This window comes from Musa acuminata, chromosome BXJ3-7, assembly GCF_036884655.1.
Source record: "Musa acuminata AAA Group cultivar baxijiao chromosome BXJ3-7, Cavendish_Baxijiao_AAA, whole genome shotgun sequence".
Classification (NCBI taxonomy): Eukaryota; Viridiplantae; Streptophyta; class Magnoliopsida; order Zingiberales; family Musaceae; genus Musa; species Musa acuminata.
Genome location: NC_088355.1, coordinates 33,602,236 through 33,621,096, shown reverse-complemented (window position 1 = coordinate 33,621,096; position 18,861 = coordinate 33,602,236). Strand labels below are relative to the sequence as shown.

The 18,861-nt window shown below is 36.6% G+C and overlaps 1 protein-coding gene across 1 annotated transcript; it reads left to right on the top strand.

The window, feature by feature from the left end:
• The first annotated feature begins 1,056 nt into the window (after nucleotides 1-1,056).
• On the top strand, nucleotides 1,057-15,916 carry LOC103973356 (lysophospholipid acyltransferase LPEAT2). Its single transcript, XM_009387901.3, has 14 exons — nucleotides 1,057-1,563; nucleotides 4,175-4,355; nucleotides 4,496-4,555; nucleotides 4,843-5,006; nucleotides 5,083-5,146; nucleotides 7,369-7,437; nucleotides 7,990-8,085; nucleotides 9,022-9,066; nucleotides 10,354-10,424; nucleotides 11,471-11,537; nucleotides 12,873-12,923; nucleotides 15,255-15,365; nucleotides 15,442-15,489; nucleotides 15,594-15,916. The coding sequence occupies exons 1-14, from the start codon at nucleotides 1,145-1,147 to the stop codon at nucleotides 15,729-15,731; spliced, it is 1,584 nt and encodes a 527-aa protein (XP_009386176.2). The 5' UTR covers nucleotides 1,057-1,144; the 3' UTR covers nucleotides 15,732-15,916.
• Nucleotides 15,917-18,861: the final 2,945 nt, after the last annotated feature.

The following is an 18,861-nucleotide window of genomic DNA, read 5'->3' as shown; positions in this document are numbered from 1 at the left end:
GCTCGGTCGCATTCGCCGTGGACACGTCACATATAAAAACCCAATTATATATATATATATATATATATATATATATATATATATATATATATATATATATATATATATATATATATATAGCATAGTTTTTTGCTAAAGACCTTTTATAGTCACCAAATTCTCATTCCGCATCCCTCATCTGTCCCATTTAAGTCCCTTGAATTACTATATTGATCAAAACACCCTCATTACTCCGAAGTTTGGTTCCCAAACCTCACCTCAATAGATATGAGAGATTGTTGTCATAGGCTACTGGGTTTTGATGAGGACAAGGTTAATTATCCCTTTGGATGAGATTATTTTTTTATTGATTTTGAACGAGTATTATTGTCGTAGGTTATTGGATTTTTGACGAGGACAATGAGGTGATGACTAGTTGGGCTAACCGGAAATAAAGGAGACAATCGATGAATAGATAGGCTGATTTTTTTTTATAAAAATATATTATTTAATTTTTTTTTTAAAATAGACTAGCTATGTAAAAAATATATTATTTAAAGTTCGCACGAATCCGAAATCCTAAATTACGGAGCAGCACGTCACCGTTCGGCCCCAAAATCACAGGCAGAGTATAAACAGTGGGACCCTGAGGGTCCCTTTTAAACAATCAATCGTCACACGGAAACGTGTTCAGTTGAGACTTGACGGGTGCGAAAAGTACTAATGTTATCCCAACTTTGACCGTCTCATATTTTAAACATATAACGTAGCGGCTCAGATCTGACCGTCAAGTACGTGGGCATTCAAAATAACGGACGCGGTACGTCGAAGGATCCTCTGGTTTCCAGAAGCAGGATACAGGATTTTCCTGCATGCTCCCGTCCCTGGCGTCTTAGGGATTGGGTGGAAACGTTGTTTTTATGTTTTGTCCGACAAAGGGAACATCAAACCACGCGTCCGATCCGATGTCCGCATCCCAGACCGCAGCTCGCCTGTCTCGGACGATGCAGGGAACACGGGTCTACGATACGCCGTCGCCGTGGCCCCCAGGGCAAACAACGTATATTTTGGTGCTCGTCGACATCGCGTCCTTCCTCACCGCACCGCCTCTACCGCACATCGGCCATCTCCCTCTCCACCTCGAGATCCTTCCTCTCTTCCTCCCATGGTGCATGCCAACGGCGACATCACTGCGCCCCTGCTTGACGTCGGCCCTCCCGAGTTGGCCCTCGACCTCAATCGCTTCCTCGATCGAGGAAGCGAGGCGGCGGGGCCGCCGCCGGAGAACCCTTTCGAGTTCTTGGGCGCGACGCCTCTTGTCCTGCCCCAGATGAGCCCCGTGGACCCATTCCGCAACCACACACCCCACATCGCCGGGCTTTACGAATGGTGCAAGACGGTCTTCTGCCTGCCGATCGCCGCCGCCCGACTCGTGCTCTTAGGGATCGCGATCGCTGTGGGATACGTGACGACGGTGGTGGCACTCTACGGGTGGAAGGATAAGGAGAGACCAATGTCGCGGTGGCGGTCCCGCGTCATGTGTGTCACCAGGCTCTGCGCCCGTTTCATCCTCTTCTCCTTCGGGTAATCTTGATAGATTTGTGTTTTCTTTTCTTTACAATTCTAATCTGAGTAGACGCGTGTTAGGAAAATCGTGGTATTTTTATCTGCGAGGATGGTACGGGCGGGTTTGGGTTTAGTTGCATACACGAGCTAGATAAGATCTGGGGATGTAGCACTTAAGTAGTCGAGTACAGTAGGGTCTCTTGGTTCTTGATGCTAATAGTCGAGTCCATCAGAGTTTCTTGGTTGAGATTTCGAGAAAGTATCATTTGTGTAGTCAAGTACCATAGGGTTTCTTGGTTCTTGGTTCTTGATGCTAATGGTCGAGTGCATTAGGATATTTTGGTTGAGATCTGGAGAAAGTATCGTTTGTGTAGTCCGAGTACAATAGGGTTTTTTGGTTGATGGTTCTTGATGGTAATAGTCGAGTGCATATGGTATCTTGGTTCTTGATTTTGGATGCATATGGTAACCAATATGATTTTTGGTTCTTGATGCTAAAGGTGTAAAAACGGACTTACCAAAAAGAAAAACTATCAGAAAAGGAAATTGTTTTAACAAATATGATGCAGGTTTAGTTCGACAAAATATTTACCATAAAAACGCATACATTTCTGACAAAGACAAGGGTTTAGTATAGTTGCAAGCCTTGGTTGGGTCTTCTGGTTGTGATTGATTTAAAGCAATTTTTAGCTCATGGGCACAAACTGATAGAACTATTTTGAATCACATCATTTCCGATGCGAACAATGCTAACAAAATGTCCATTATTTGTAAATTCATTGAGTTACCTTTGGCATATCAATTTTTCTGTAACTATTCTGCAAAAAAAGGCCTAAGTGATTGGTTGCTGGTTTAATGTCAGCTTGGGTCATATCAATATATCCTATTTGCTTTAATGTCAGCTTGCTAACTAGGATGTCTGTTGTGATGGTTTAATTCCTCAGTCTTTCTCTAATCATACTTTTCCGAGTCTTGTAGCTTCTCCATGCATCCTTTTATGTTTCCTCTATGAATGACAAACTGGTCATGCAAAGTGTCTCTTTTGGATCATAACTATTTGTTGAAATATATTATGGGTATACCTTTCTGAAGAAACATCTTTGTTCTAAAGGTGGAACAACAGCTTACAAACCAAGGTCAACGTGAAACTACCAAAAGTAATAATAACAAGACTTTAGCAGCATATGATCAGGCTTCGTTTGTTCTTTTTTGTTTCTGATCACTTTAATTTTTAAAGCTTAAATACTGCTTCTCGTATTGTGGTAGGAAATGCAATTAAGATTTGAGTGGTGAATACCAGGTTCTTTTATCTTTTAAAACCGATGTATTCTATCTACTATTGTGGTAGGAAATAAGAGTATGGTTGTAGTAATGGATGGATGATGCTTTGCATGTCATTTTAGTTTTATTTTATCATCTGTTCAGTTTTTTAGGTGTTCACAAATAAAACTTGATTACTCTTTGAGGAAGAGGTAGAAGTATGTCATATGTGTTTCCTTTTGTGGGAATTCGAGCAACTCTTATATATATTTGTGTGTGTGTGTGTTAAAAAAATGCTAAGTTATACGATTTTGGGGTGCAAATAGGTAAATTGGGATTGAATTATGGTTGATCCAAGAACCTGAGCAAATGCGTCCATTATGAAGCTGGATCTGATCGATATACTGGAAAATTCTTATAACATTAACCCAAACTTAGCTAAGTACAACAATTAAAGCTGGGATCAAGTTGAGTATATTTGGCCAGGTTGAGTATAATGAAGTTTCTTGACAAATTAAAACCATTGCCTTATAGTTGGGAAGGGCACTCACTATACAGAGAAGAGGAACAAAATCAAAGGGAAAGAGGAAGAGGCTTTGGACAAGAGGGTAAGGAGTCATCATTTTTTAGTAGTGGCAGGTGCCATAGGAGTATTGATGACAACGCTGTGTGTGTTGCATGCCCAAGAGAGAAAAAGAGGAGCTCAAGGAAAGTGGGTGCAAGATTGTCTATCAAGGCATCAAGTTACGTTTACAAAGTACACAAACGAGGCAGAGTTTGATAAGTTGGCTCACCCAGTATAGATACACAAATCCAACCATCTTAAGTTGATGAACTGTCAACTCAAGCTTAATTGAGTAACAATTGAAGACATGCCCAAGGCTTGCTTAAGGCTGTGTTAAACTCTGTTAAGTTCTGCATTGCTTGCAGTTGAACCTCTAACATTAATATTCCCAGATGCAGATATAAGTTTTTAACCTCACTGAATGCAAACGACTCTGCTGCAATTTGATTTCAAGCACTTAGGATAATGATCATGAATAAATTGGATGCATTTGGTTGCTTAGCCCTTCCTAGAGGAATGTTCAGACTCCTGATAACTATAATCCATATCTGATGTATCTTCTGTTAGATTAGTGGTTGTTCATCTTTTCTTTATTCATTTCTCGTCAGTTTTGTACTTGTGTATTTCTTTATAAGGCTTTGGCTTTTTTGCAAAGAAATGTTTGTGTGGGGGTTGTCCTGCTTTTGAATCAATTCTTAAAAGCACGAGAAAAGATCTAACCTAATGTTATATACTGACTGTATGCATATAAATGATTGTTTTTATACTTACAAATACCTGTTTGTATGGTTGCTCTTCCATCAGATATCATTGGATTAAAAGAAAAGGAAGGCCTGCTTCAAGGGACATTGCACCTATAGTTGTTTGTAATCATGTCTCATACATTGAGCCAATATTCTTTTTCTATGAACTATTTCCAACTATGGTTGCTTCAGAGTCACATGATGCATTACCCTTCGTTGGAACCATTGTTAGAGCAATGCAGGTGGACGCTCATCTTTTTTGGCCGGAAGTCTTTCTTATTATGTTGCTTTATTTATCTGATTTTTATTCTTTTTTATATTAAGGGAGAATGCACTTCAATTGGAACTTTTGATGTTAACATGTTTCATCTATGTTTCATAGGTTATATATGTTGATAGGTTCTCACAACAGTCGAGAAAGCTCGCAATTCATGAAATAAAGGTATAAAGGCTTTGGAACTTATGATTGATGCTATCATTTCTTTCCTCAAGTTTTTTTCTTCTGCAATCATACTTTTTATCAAGATATTAGTTCTATTGGGCTTTACTTACGCCACCTTTCTTGTTTTGGTTCGGCATAAGATGTGCCATTGACTGTATATCTTTCATTTCAGTTAGTTGATGGAAAGAAACCTGAACCTTAAGAGCTTGCCTTATAAATGAACACAAAACAAAATCTATATTTTATCTATTTGATACAGAAATATGCTTTCTAGGACATGAATTCAGAGAAAGGCTTCTTCCAATGACTTTCCGCGTATTATGCTATTTCCTGAGGGGACCACTACAAATGGGAGATTCCTCATTTCATTTCGGCTTGGTGCATTCATTCCAGGCTTCCCAATCCAACCGGTGGTTGTTCGATACCCGTACATACATTTTGACCAATCTTGGTGAGAATTTTACATGAGACATTTCTCTTATTAATGTTCTTTGTCCTGATACATCTGATGATGTTACTTGTTTTAGGGGAAACATTAATTTGCTGAAGCTCATGTTTAGAATGTTCACACAGTTTCACAACTTCATGGAGGTATGTTTTGCCCTCATATACCTGTCATGATTTCCACATTTGACAATAGTCAGATTGCCCTGGTGGTTCTGTAACCCAGTTTTCCCACTTCCTAAAGTTCTCATTTCTTCTTTAATATTATTTGTTAATGGTGATAATTGCTCAAGTAAATAGAACTTTCTAAGTTTCATGTTACACATTGCTTTCGGAACTAGAAAATCTGGTAAATCTTCCTACTCCATCAAGAAAAGATTTTACATTGTGTAAGCTAAGTTTGTTGTAGTGTTAGTTTTTTTTATAATCCAAAAAAGACATGTCCATGAATTGTAGCTATGTCTAGGATGAAAATGAAGCAATAACAAGAAGGGCAAGATCAGAATTAAGATTTTACGAGATATATAAAAATCTTATGAGAATGTCTGTGATAAAAATTAACTCTGAACAAGGCTTCATACATAATTGTTCTTGGTCTAGTAGGCTAGTTGAGCCAAGAAAACTGTCATTTGAGTCAGATTTCAATCCTGGTTTAGGAGTCGTCGATCCACCTCTTTTTTACCTTCAGTTCTTGGTCCCATGACTTATGTGCCATGTGCAGTAAGCCATATTCTGATGTCACGTGAGTAACTCTTTGCTTGTCACTTCCATGATGAAAGTTCAATTAAATATAGTTTTTATGATCCAAGGTTAAATTCAATTGAAACTTTTTCCCAAAGCTTCCCTAAAACTTTTTCAGTTGGTAACAACTTGTACATTGTTCATGTTGTTTTTATTTCTGGTACAGGACTGCTTGGGATTTATCATAATCCTGCCTTGTAATGCTTGATCCCCTTACCACATACGGTCGAGATCTTTCTTTGCATCTCTGCATGAAAACTTGAGCACATCATCTCGGTGTGCATAAGATGTGCCATTTTGGCATGTGTTAGGCCACAATTTCAGAAGTGTTGGATTTTTATTTATAGACTTAGTGGTCTAATACTAACAGTTTGGGCTTTTGGGCCATATTATACACATTATAGGCTATCTGGTCAGTTGAGCTATTATGTCATACCAAAGCACCTGTGCAAGATCTTTCATGTGGGCTAAAATGATGCTCCTGTTGCAGATTGAATTGTTGTCTCTAGTATGTGCAACCTTGGGCACCGCAAGGGTTATCTCGGTATTTAAAGGAATGCCCTAATGGCGATGTGAAACATTTGAGTAGGGAGATTGAGATGCTTGCAAATACTCTGTCATCTGGGGGATATTGGGAGGAGGTGGGAATCATGGGATTGTTCAGGGAAGAGACTTATCATTATAACAAACCAACTCTCTAGATGTGGCCGATGCACAACCATTTGTAGTTAACGAGACTTTTTTCACCATTTGATCTTGTTCTTGTCCAGAATCAGGATCAGTATATTAGTGATGATGACAATTTGCCTCTCTACTCAAAAGTAACAGTATGACATTCAGTTTGGAAGATTATTGGTACCTTATCTGGGCTGAGACTATTACTTGGTACAGATCCAATGTTCAGTTCTTCATGGAATAACTTGGCATGTTGCTGATTCGTATGAAAAAAATGTCATAGATAAAAAAATGTTTTATGTATTATGACGTATAGGTTGTGTTTGGGTACAGTTTTGATGATGTTGGAATTTTTTCCCAAGTGAACTGTTCTTGCTTATTATTTCATTGTAAAGATTTTGATGGCACCAATTTTCTGATTCTAGAATATGAGTAGCTATACTTAAATAATAAGGTTAGTAACAGTCAGTGCATATAGCTTCAGTACCAGTGTGTACCAACATTTTATTTATTTTATTATTTTATATAATCATACTGGCAGTGCAAGTCATTATACCACGTGATTTATAGGTACAACAGTCTGTCGAAACCAGTATCTGATCAGGATTTAAAATCCTTGCTTTTATTATTTATTAACATGGATTTCCTGGTATTTTTTGTGAATAACTTAATTTTTAGTTTGTACTTCTTAGCAACATCTACGGTCATGAATCTGATTCTGTATTGCTCTTTAAGTTCTAGTAGCTTCACTGATTGTTGTTTCCAAGAAAAAAGTAGTTTACTTCTGTTATTGCATATAAATTTTTACATAAATGCATGCATGCAGTGTAGTATTAAGCCAAATCCTGTCTTCACGTAAACAGAAGAGGATTTTTATGATTTCATATTAATAGTCAGTGAATCTGCTTAATTGGTAAAATTTTGTATTAAGAGTGCCACTTTTTGCTTAACAGGTGGAATACCTTCCTGTAGTCTTTCCAGGTGAGAGCAAACAACAAAACACAGTTCATTTTGCAGAGAGGGTGAGTATGTTCAATGAATCTGTGGTGACATGCTGCATCTTATATGTTATATTTTTTTCCAAAATGGAATTTACAGTTTGTCAGTTCAGAAGTTAAACAAATTAGTAATGTGCTTCGTTAATTGATGTTCGTGTCTAGAATAATATTTCCCCTTTGGTGCTAAAATATCTTTTTTCTTATCATGATTGCTGATATATTGGAGTGAAAAAGGATATATAATTTTGAAAGTTTAAACGAGCTTATGATTGGTCATGGCAAAACTTGGAGCAACATAGTCAAACAAGGATGAGGATTTTGCTATGGTATTGCAAGCAGGGGTATCAAATTTGGATGGCATGTCAAAGCACATGGAACGAAATACGAGATTAATAGGTTTAGATTAGCTGTAAGGACTAAAATACCGATCAGACATGATCATACTATGACCAGTCCAATCAATTACCAATACTATATACATGTCATGCACCTTATAAACATTTATCGTTTGAATTGTAGCAGTTATCATGATAAAGACTAAAGTTAACATGCTGTTCTTGGCCTTTTTTTTTGCAGACTAGCTATGCTATGACAAATGCACTTAATGTTCTACAGACATCTCATTCCTTTGGTGACATGATGCTTTCTGCAAGAGCAACCGAACTTACAAAGGTGAAGATAACTGCTTATTTTATGGAGCAACAGACATTCTTTTTTGTTTATTTCTCCTGTTCATAGTGTATATCATGGTTTGCAATACCATGATATATGGTACAGATGGTTTCTATCAGTCCGACAACTCATTGGTACATGGACCAGAGTAAACCAGTTGGTATGCTTGGCACAAGATGGTACAGGTCTTGTAGTGGTGTTTTTCTATTCCAGTTTTTTCTTTTAAACTTGGTAGATACTGGCAATACACCTAGACACTCGATATGGAATGCCCATGCTTAATTTGTGCTTCGCTTCCTATATAGTGGCACACACATGGGAAATATGGCATATGTGAACTAGGTAAGTGTGAAATTTTCTTAAGATCTTAACCTAAACTTGCCATATTTGAAGTTTGATTTGCATTCTTCCCAAGCCCAACTGGAACACAGTTGGACTGTGTTTGGCTGGCAGATGTTGCACCAGATCATATGCTTTGCTTTTTATTATGTATCCTAATTTCCTCAAGTATTTTTTTGAAAGTAATTTTTAAAGCTTACTTGTGTCGGTGCTTATTACCTTAATAACACATTGTTTCTTATGCATTAACATTCTTGTTATTCTATAAGATACATTTTACTGCACATATTGATACACTTGCATTAGCAAGTTTGACATATTTTCAACTTTCAAATCCAAACCATCAAACTTTCTATTTTGCATTTTTTGTGGTACATGATGCATACACAATATATGACAGCCATATCTATCATTCCCATAAAATATGTGTTGCGTTCTCTTGAGGAAAAAGTGGGAGTTGATAGAGTATATCATTTTTCTAGTTGTTGCTTAAGTGTGTGTATGTGATTTATAAATATTCCGTATCTTTGTATGCAACCTTTTATTGGCTCTTTTTATGTCATATTTTTTTCTTATAGCTTCAATCTTTGTTCATAGGAGAGAGGCTCAAATTATATGGTAGAAATGGCATGGGTTGAGAATGTAAGTTATCAATCTGCAATATATAATCTACATTTTACATCATTTGTTGGCATTGTAGTTGGAACTTTACGTGATGCAGTTTAGTGGAGAACAACCAACATATGAAGCCATCAGTTGTTTTCTTTTCTTCCTTGTCTTTGTAATAATTAATAATTTTTGAAGTTTTCGATTTTGGATTTTCGTTCACTTTATCCAAATTGGAGAAACAAAGATAATGATTCTTTTGAATCTGATCCTAATAAAATTTAAATCCACATTGGTGAACAGCGTCACTTACCTCTAAATTGAGTCTTGTCTCTCCATGACAGTGCAACTACCCTTTAACTTTTGATGATGAAATATCTACTTTTCATCCATCAAGTCTTTTATAATTTATAGAAAAGTAATAGTGAACAGAAACCTGTCTGCCCAAACAAACTGAAGTTGCGAAATATAATGATGGATTTTCCATGGAACATCTTTCTCCCAGAGCTGATGGCTTCTAATGACTAAAAATTGACTTGTTTGAGATATCCTATATAGCTATATGTGACTAATTTTAACACATTGATGACTAGCTGAAGTTGATCATAATGTTTCATGCAAACCAAGAATTGCAGTGACTATTATAATATTTTTTTTGAGAAAAAATAATGGATGGGGTCATTACTTTCACCAAGAGAATTACCTATGTCAAGTTTTTAGGTACCACCTTTGGAAATATTTTCACCTAAAACCTCTTCGAGAGGGAGAGAGCACCGATATCACCTAAAATCTCATGTGAAAAGGTTGGTCATACTCTGTTAACTGTCAAAACCTAATAACGAGTAAATGACCTAATATCACCTAATTCATAATCTTTCTTTACATAGTATGGCATGAATTCTTTTCCTATTTAGTCTTTCCTGCAGCTATAGGAACACAAAGCAATGCAACCACATGTAATGCCAAGAAGATGATTTTCGTAATATCTTAAATTTCTGAAACTTGTGGAAAATTTTATTTAGCCAGATAAATAACTAAATTTAGGGACTTGTTGTGAATGACATTGGGATGTCTGCATTTTTTCAGTTACAAAATAAATTCAACTATTTTTCAATTTTTAGTTGACATCATCATTATTTCTTGTATCTTATATTTCAGACATCATACTTACTAGCTTTTGCTGACTCAAAATCTATTGTAGTGTTCACTATGCTTTTAGAGGCAGTGATCCATACACTAATTTATCTGAAAATGGAGTGTTTTGCTTTTTCATTGTCTATTTTATGGTCTTTTTCTTAATTCTACTACTATTTTCATTTGCAGTCGTTTAACATAAGCTCATCTGAGGCTGTGTTACTTTTGGATCAGTTTCTTGCTATGAACCCAGATTCCAAGTAAGTCTCAGACAAATCTCAAATTGCATGTTTGAATAAGAATACTTCATGGATTACACATACTGGCCCATGTCACATAATGTATACCATGAAATCATGGGACAACTGCAGTGGAACAAATTCTGTGGTATGCCAAGGTCATGTGATATAGTGTTGGCCTGTCTTAGAGCCCATGCCAGGTGTTGGCGTACCGAGCTGACATGTTACCTGCATACCACTTGTGCCATGGAACTCAGAACCTTGCATTCGTTATTTTTTTTGTAATGACAACCAATCAAAAATTCCATGCTAGGACATTAGTGGATATGGCTGAGGCTTTAAGGATTTGTGACTTGATAGATCAAAGGACACCCATGTGCTAAGTTTAAATTGATAAATTCATACTGCTATGAGATTGTCTAAAATCTTATTATTATTTTTGACATATATATTCAATAACTAAAGATTGCAATCTCAGGTATCAGACCCATATCAGTCTTGGCTTGGACAAGTATAAGCCTGAGCCATATTGGTGTATCATGTGTTGGTAGACCCGAGTATCACTGGTGTAATATATATTGGTACTTCGACCTGTACCAACATATCATGTGTTGATATACTGGTATATATCATGGGGCTATTTGGGAATGGGTGAGGAGAGAGAGGAAGAGAGAGAGGGGGTGTAGCGGTTTGGGGAGGTGTGTGCAAAGGGCAGGAGGTGGTGGAGAAAGAGGAGATTGACCTCCTGCGGAGAAAGAGGAGATGAAGTACTGGGTCATATGGCGATGAGCAGTGGCGATGCAATTGGGCAACGAAGTGTTATATATATAACTGAACTGGACTGCCCAAAATAAGGGCAATCCACATCTGTTTGGCGGTAGGACTGGTAAATATCGGTTGAACCTTACCGAACTGATTGGTTTTGCATTCCCTGCAGGAAATCATGATGCTTTAACTTGTTTTTGAAAGCTTGCATAATTTTCTTGATTGTTATTATTAGATCCAACTATGCTTTTTGAGTTTAAGGATGACAATTTTTATGTGATCTTGTAATATGGTGGTGGCAGTGGACATGTTCAAATTCATGGTTTTTTGACTGCTTATGGGTTGGGGTGGAGTCCTCTATGTGAAAAGGTTGGTCATACATCTCATGCTTATTTTTCCATCTTATGAAAGAATAAACTTTTAACGTGATTTTCCTATCAGTCTCTAGAAAGTTGATCTTTTTTGTGGACCTTGTAGTGCTTAACTGATCCTAACCTATAGTAAAATTTAACATTGTTAGGTAACTATGAATCCAGCTAGGGTCTAAAATAAGTCCTGCTACATATTGTTATATCTCGTGCTTGATACTGTATACGAGGAAACTTAGCAGTTGATACCTTTTCTATTGACTGTTAGAATGTCTTCTTGTTTGTGTATAACTTGTGTAATAAATGATGTTAGGTATCAATGCTTTATTGAAGTTGTTTTTCTAGAAAGCATAGCTCGAGATTCTTAATGAACATTGAAATGATTGGTCAGGAAACTAATGCTTTATCACATGCAGATATGGTGTTGAAGTTACTACAAACTCTTCACATGTATAATATCAACTATATACACATTTGTACGATTGCAAAAATATGTACTCTATATTGTTAGGTTTCTAGAGACTTCTCAGAACATTTGTTATCAAACCATAGGTACTAAGGAATTGTGACCATGCCATGTTGCCAAATTGTAACTAGATTTAACGTTTGCATATCATTACTGTATCACGCCTTGTCATCGCACCATACTGACACTCATATGAATCAACCTATGTCAATCTGATATGAGAGCACTTATTACCATCATCAAGTTTCCATCCTGAAATCTTGCAAAGGATGCCAACAGCAGCTCTGGTTTGTTTTCTCCCACTAAGAAAATCATAATGTACATTAAAGTCCTTTATTCAGTGACAAGCAGATTATAATGAAGTGCCCTGGTTCTGCAAGGTCAAGGAGGTTTTTCTATGATTTCTTTCACATCTTCATTTAAGTACTTGAAAGAATGATGCATGTTGTATTTTGAAGGAAATCTATAACTTATTAATTTAGTTTGAGATCAAATTTGTTGAAGCATCATCATGGGGCTATAATCACAAATTCAAAGCTTCTGTTTCGGGAAGTGATGCATTCTCATGGGAAAGGAATATGACATGCATGTACATATGCATAGACATTTTAGGGGATTGAGATTTGTATCATCATATTAATGCAAGTGTATGAGAAAACGATTTTTTCTTAAACCTGATAATATGTATGGACTTACAGCAGAAAACTGGTGACTCCTAATTGTATGTAATATATATACTCGGATGTTCTAATATTTCGGTCCATATTTTGGTTGAGGAACCTGCAATCTGTAGAATATGAAGATTTTCTATAAATATTTGTGCCAAGATCCTTTCATGCATAGCTAAAGGTTAGATTTCCTCCTCGTCAGATATTTGGCTATCTGGACTTGGAAAAGAAGGGGTCAATAACATTTCGTCAGGTATTATTGTGTATTTTTCACGTGTTTGATTTTAGTCTTGGATGATGTAAACTGTTGAACTAAAATCTGTCTTATAATTTTGAGTTTATTACTTGATTCTCATTGATAAATAATGTTACTGGTAAGTGACTTGGTATTCAGTATCTTTTGTGCATATTTCTAGTAAGTTCATTGTCTAAGCACCCAAGGACTGGCATTGTTAACCAGTACTCGTAGTAGTATAGGAACACAGGTGAGGCGTGTACATAGGTTGATTTATTTTGAGTGTAAACTGTTTGACCCATGAAAACACCTTATCAAATACCAACCATCCTGTCACATTAACGGTGGTCTAAGGTTCATCGTATCACGATGTATTATTCGATACAGATAATACATATCAATTCGATAGGGGATCTATATAGATGGTATATATATCAGTTTGTCAGTATATCTCATCGTATCATATATTGATACATTGGTATGATTTGGTATGTATCAAGCCAACAATCTGTCATGGACTTAGTTTGTTTTGTCTAAGTCGTGCGACACCCTTGCATGTCGATCTGTAAAGGATCAACCTTTCTGAAACTTCTTATAGTTCCTTAAAGACCTATAAAGTAAAAGACAAGTTAGAGGAAGTATTTAACTCAGGATAAAACAAAGTCATTTCAACTAACACTTGATAGGCAATGCAAATTACAAACATAGATTTCGTCAGTGATTTAAATAGGCACTTGGGCGTTTGCCTAAGTGCTCGGGCAAGGCGAAGCAAGGCCCGAGCGCCTCGTGTGTGCACCAAGCGATGCGCTTCAATGAGGCGTCGCCTACGCTTGCCCAAACGCACACATTGGGCATTTCAAGCAAGCGCATGATTCTATTACGCGAACTGAACCGGTTTAAGGCTAGTTCGGTTCGTAATTTCTTACCTCAAAACCACGCTTTAGGTCTGCGTGACCCCGAGTAACCCTCTTGCTGCTTCTGCCTTCACTGCTGACACTTTCTGTCGCTACCTTCGTCGCAAATGCAGCGGACCGAGCCTTCCTCTATTGTCAATGGATGAGTCCAACAACCCTTGTAGCTTCCTTCTACTATCGCTTCCTTTCACTATCGAGGGAGAGGATCGCAGGTCCTCTGCCACCGACGAACTCCCTCTGAAGCTTCTGTCGCTATCGCTGTTGTTGTCCGTAGCTTTCATCGCTATCGTCGCTATTGTTTGCAGCTTCTGCCATTGCCGCTATTTCTGCCCGCATGTTTCGTCACTGTCATTGCTTCTGTCCGTAGCTTCCCTCCTTGCCACTATTATTGTCCACAATTTCTGTCGCTACCGTTGTTGTTCGCAGCGTTGTCGTAACTATCTTAAACTAATCCTCTGCGACTGTTGCTATCTCCCTCTATTGCTGTTAACATTTTTTTTCTCCCCTCCCCTTCTAACTTTAAGTAATATACTGTTAACGGTATATTTTAAATTTAATATTATATTTTTAATTTAAATAATTATATTTAAATTATATTATATATTTTTTATATTTTAATATTTCAGAGAATAATTTTTTTCTCCCCCTCTAACTTAAGTAATATACTATTAACAATATTTTTTAATTTAATATTATATTTTTTTATTTAATTAATTATATTTTTTAATTATATTATATTATTATATTTTAATATTTCAGAGCGCCTAACGCTTTTAAATCATTGGATTTCATAAGCTTTGAACGATTGCAGACAAAAGGTATAAGGTGATTCGTCACGATCATAAATCGTCACAAGTACTCACATGATATTACTACGGAACAAAACAGTGAACTAACCATAGATACTACTATAAAAGTTTATCTAGTCATGTGCCACATGAGTAGCTCCTAGGTGCTATATTGGTTGACACTTTGCACTAGTTTATAGAGTTAGAAAACCTTCAAAAATGGATATTTGGATAGTTTGTTTTTAGACAATTTTATTTCGGTCCAATGATTGCTCACAATCTACATTTACAAGATTGAAATGATTATAAAACCCATCAAAATAAGGTTATCAAACCTACTATAAATTTTTTACATATTATATAAAATATGAATAAAATCGAAAAATATAAACAGACACATAGTATATCGAACACTCTGTTCATAGATTATCTATGATATTTCGATCGATATATTGGTATAGAACGATAAGATGAATCATAGTATAATCTATCATATTTTATATGTTCATTTTCCTCGTGATAATAATCAATATCACTACTGTTAATGTATGTTATACACGTGAGCTCTCTTGATACTTCACAAACTTTACATAGTTGCAGTCGTCGTTACTCCTAAATTCTTACGTTCATTGATGGTTCATCTGCAGTTTTTGTCTGGGTCAGCACAGATCAAAAAACAACCTACATTTATGACTGCTTGTGAGACAGCTTTCGCAAAATTCAGTGATAATCTGACAGGCCACATCTCTGTTGGAAAGGTAACCAACCACAACCATTTCCATGCTTTCTGGATTTCGCTCTCACTACGATAATTTGGTTGTACCACTGATGTAGATGGGTCATATCAACCAGTCGATAGTGCACGGCGCAATCAGTGAAACTGTACGTTTTGGTTTTACCCTAGTCCTATTACACCTTAGAATTACATTGTTTCTGTTATCGTCACCTCCTAATACCAGCGCTCACTGTAATCATTCCTCCTGCAGCTTTGTCAGCTGTTTGATGCTGATAGTGATGGGATTGTCAGCAGAGATGATTTCATGGATTGCCTACAGAAGCATCCACTGCTTATCGCGCTTTTTGCTGCAAATGTGAAGTTTGATGACCAATTGGACACACTATAACTGCATACTATATTCATTCAGCAAATGTAGAAGCTTATATTAACCACTTATTAGTACTTGCATATCGTATTGATTATTGAAGAACCACTTTCAGCGGATTGGCAGCCGACCATTCAATTGTATTTTTTCCTTATATTGAATGGTGAAAAACAATGATATAAATGGTGCAAGATTATGCTTTTCCACTTTGGAGGTATATGTAATCCATGGTCCTTGGAACTTGTTTCAATATCGTTCCCAAAAGAGCATTCATAGATTGTATTTGACATAACAATGCATTTATTTTTCATTTTTGATTTTCTTTTACGAGGTATCACCATAACTCTTTGCGATCTTTTATAGTATTTTTAAGCAAAGCTTGGCACATTATCTTTTAATGCTTTACAATTCAAGTTTGTATGTCTTGACACCTTAAGTGCTCTTGCATCTAATGCTTCTAGTCTAAGTTAGAATGTGGTGAATGCTCCTAATAGTACAATTGAAGTTGGTATATTTTGGATCCTCTAATATGTCTCTTAGTCTCCTCTTACGTTTGAGTTTTCATGCAAATTAGTTGAAGTTTATATTTCTTAATACATTTTTAATTTCTCATATCAAATGCTTTTTGTATGGGTAGTTCAAATTGACACTCTTTAGTGCCATCACACATCTTCAACGCCCCATGCTCCTAACATGGGAGATTCAAGTCAGGATGTTCTAACGATTTTAGTACATCTTTTGTATTTGATTTTCACAATACAAATAGTTCAAGTTAGTATACCTAGATGCTTTCACATGCACGTTTGACAATACCTACACGAGTCACTCTAAGGGGCATGTCTCAATGCCTTCATGTGTTTCTTGCTTCCAACAATCGCTAGACGACTAGTTTAAGCTTGCACCTCTTGATGTTTTCATGGATCTTGTATGCCTAACAATCCCTATAAGATCGGTTTAACTTGTATGCGTTGATGCCCTTGTATAATTCCTACATTATGCATAGGCAGTTCAAGTTAACATGTTTTGATGTCTTTGTGCGTCTCCTATACATTTGTGTCTATTATAATCATTACATCTAAATTAGTAGTTTAAGTTGACATGCCTCAATGCCCTCGCACGTTTGTTACATCTGGCGTTTTATGCATAGATAGTTGATGTTGATATGCCTCAACATCATTGCACATCTCTTATATTCTCGGCACCTTTGCTACATGGGTAGTTCAAATCGACATGCCTCTTATGCCCTCGTATGTCTCTCATGTCCAATGCTCCTTATATGGATAATTTAAGTCCAATATACTTTCACACATCTTTAGTGTCCCACGCTTCCACTATGGTAAGGATGACACCTCATATTCCTTTTCATGTCTCTAGCATCAACACTTCTTGCATGGAAAAATTGAGCTAGAATGCCCCAATGCTCTTATGCATCTTCAACGGGCAGTTTAACTTGGAACACAATAATGCCCTCGTGCATCTCTTTTATTTGACTCTTCATGCACGACATTTCAAGTTGACAATTAATGATGCTCTCGTCTCTTTTATTTGACTTCATATGTCTCATGCACCAACTCTCATGTCCAAGTCAAAACATCCTAAGACACTCATTTGTTCCTTGTATCCAATGCTCCTTGAACTGGTAGTTCAAGTTAGCATGCCTTGTTGCCCTTGCTCATCTTTTACATATAATGGTCCAAACATGACTTGTTCAAGTCAATATGCTATGACACCCTTGCTTATCACTTACATTTAACGTTTCATATAGGAGTACTTTAAGTTAGCATGCCCTCACACCCTTATGCAACTTCCACTTTTGACATTCCCAACGCTAGCAATTCAAGTCATCATATCTTGATGCTCTTTTGCGTCTTTTAACTCCAACACTCCTAAAATGATTAATTTAAGGTTGCATACATTGAATGCTCTATGCAAGGCAATTCATATTTTAATGTCTTTGAGTGTTACACTTTCTACATGGGTAGTCCATGTCCACATGGCCCAATACACTTATGAGTTAGTTCATGTTGGCATACTTGATGCCCTCGTGCATCTCCTGCATGTATTCGACAATTACTGTATAGTTCAAATTAGCATCATAAATAATGCCCTCCTCTATGTGCTACTCTCTTCATGTGTAGTTTATGTGGATAAGTCTCAGCTCCCATGCATGTCTTTGGCATATGACACTTCTTACATAATTAGGTCAAGCCAGCTTATTCTAACACTCTCATGTATATCTTGCATTTGAAGCTTACTACACGAATAGTTTAAGTCAGCATTCTCTGATGCCCTTGAGTGTCTCCCAAGTTCAATAGTAATTGCAAAAGTAGTTCAAACTAGCATTCCTTTCTCCCTTACACTTCTCTTCTGTTCAATTCTCATGCATAGGCAGTTAAGTCACATGCCTTAATACCCTCATGGGTCTCCAGTGCTCTCTTTACGATCAATTCAATTTGATATGCCCCAATATCAATTATGGATCTCCTATGTAACATGCTCTCTTTGTGGATAGTTCAAATATGCATACTCCAGTGCCTTGTAAGATTAGGTCAATTCAACATATTTAAATGTTCTTAAGCATCGCCTATCTTAGGTCAAGTCAATATGCTATGATGTTCTCATGTGTCTTCTACGTACAATACTTTATATATAGGCATTTCAAGTTGGCACAAATCATTGCCCTCATGCTTCTTCTACATCCAACTCTTCTTGCATTGTTAGTTTAAGTTGGCATGCTATGATGTTCTCATGTATTTTCTATATTTGATGCTTTCTAAAAAGGTAGTTCATGCCAGCATATATGCCATATATGCATCGATGCTCTTATGTCACATACAAACTTCTAAACAGGATGTTTAATGTAATGCTTATATATATCTGTGTCTTTTGGTATATTCATGCTTTATACAGCATACAGAGAGACGACTAAAGGCTAAATAGTCCCATTTTAGTTGGATTTGGTGACTGTTTTAGGCTTGTAAATAAAGGTTGTGTCATGTGGACACTTGTGAGAGATTTTCGATCTATAGTGGATCATTTTGACCCTTTGTTGTGCAACTGTTCAGAGCTTGTAAAGTCTGTTTGTAATTTACATTGTCTATAAAGTATTTCCTGGAATGTTTGCTTATAGATCTCGAGTGAGGCATTTTTT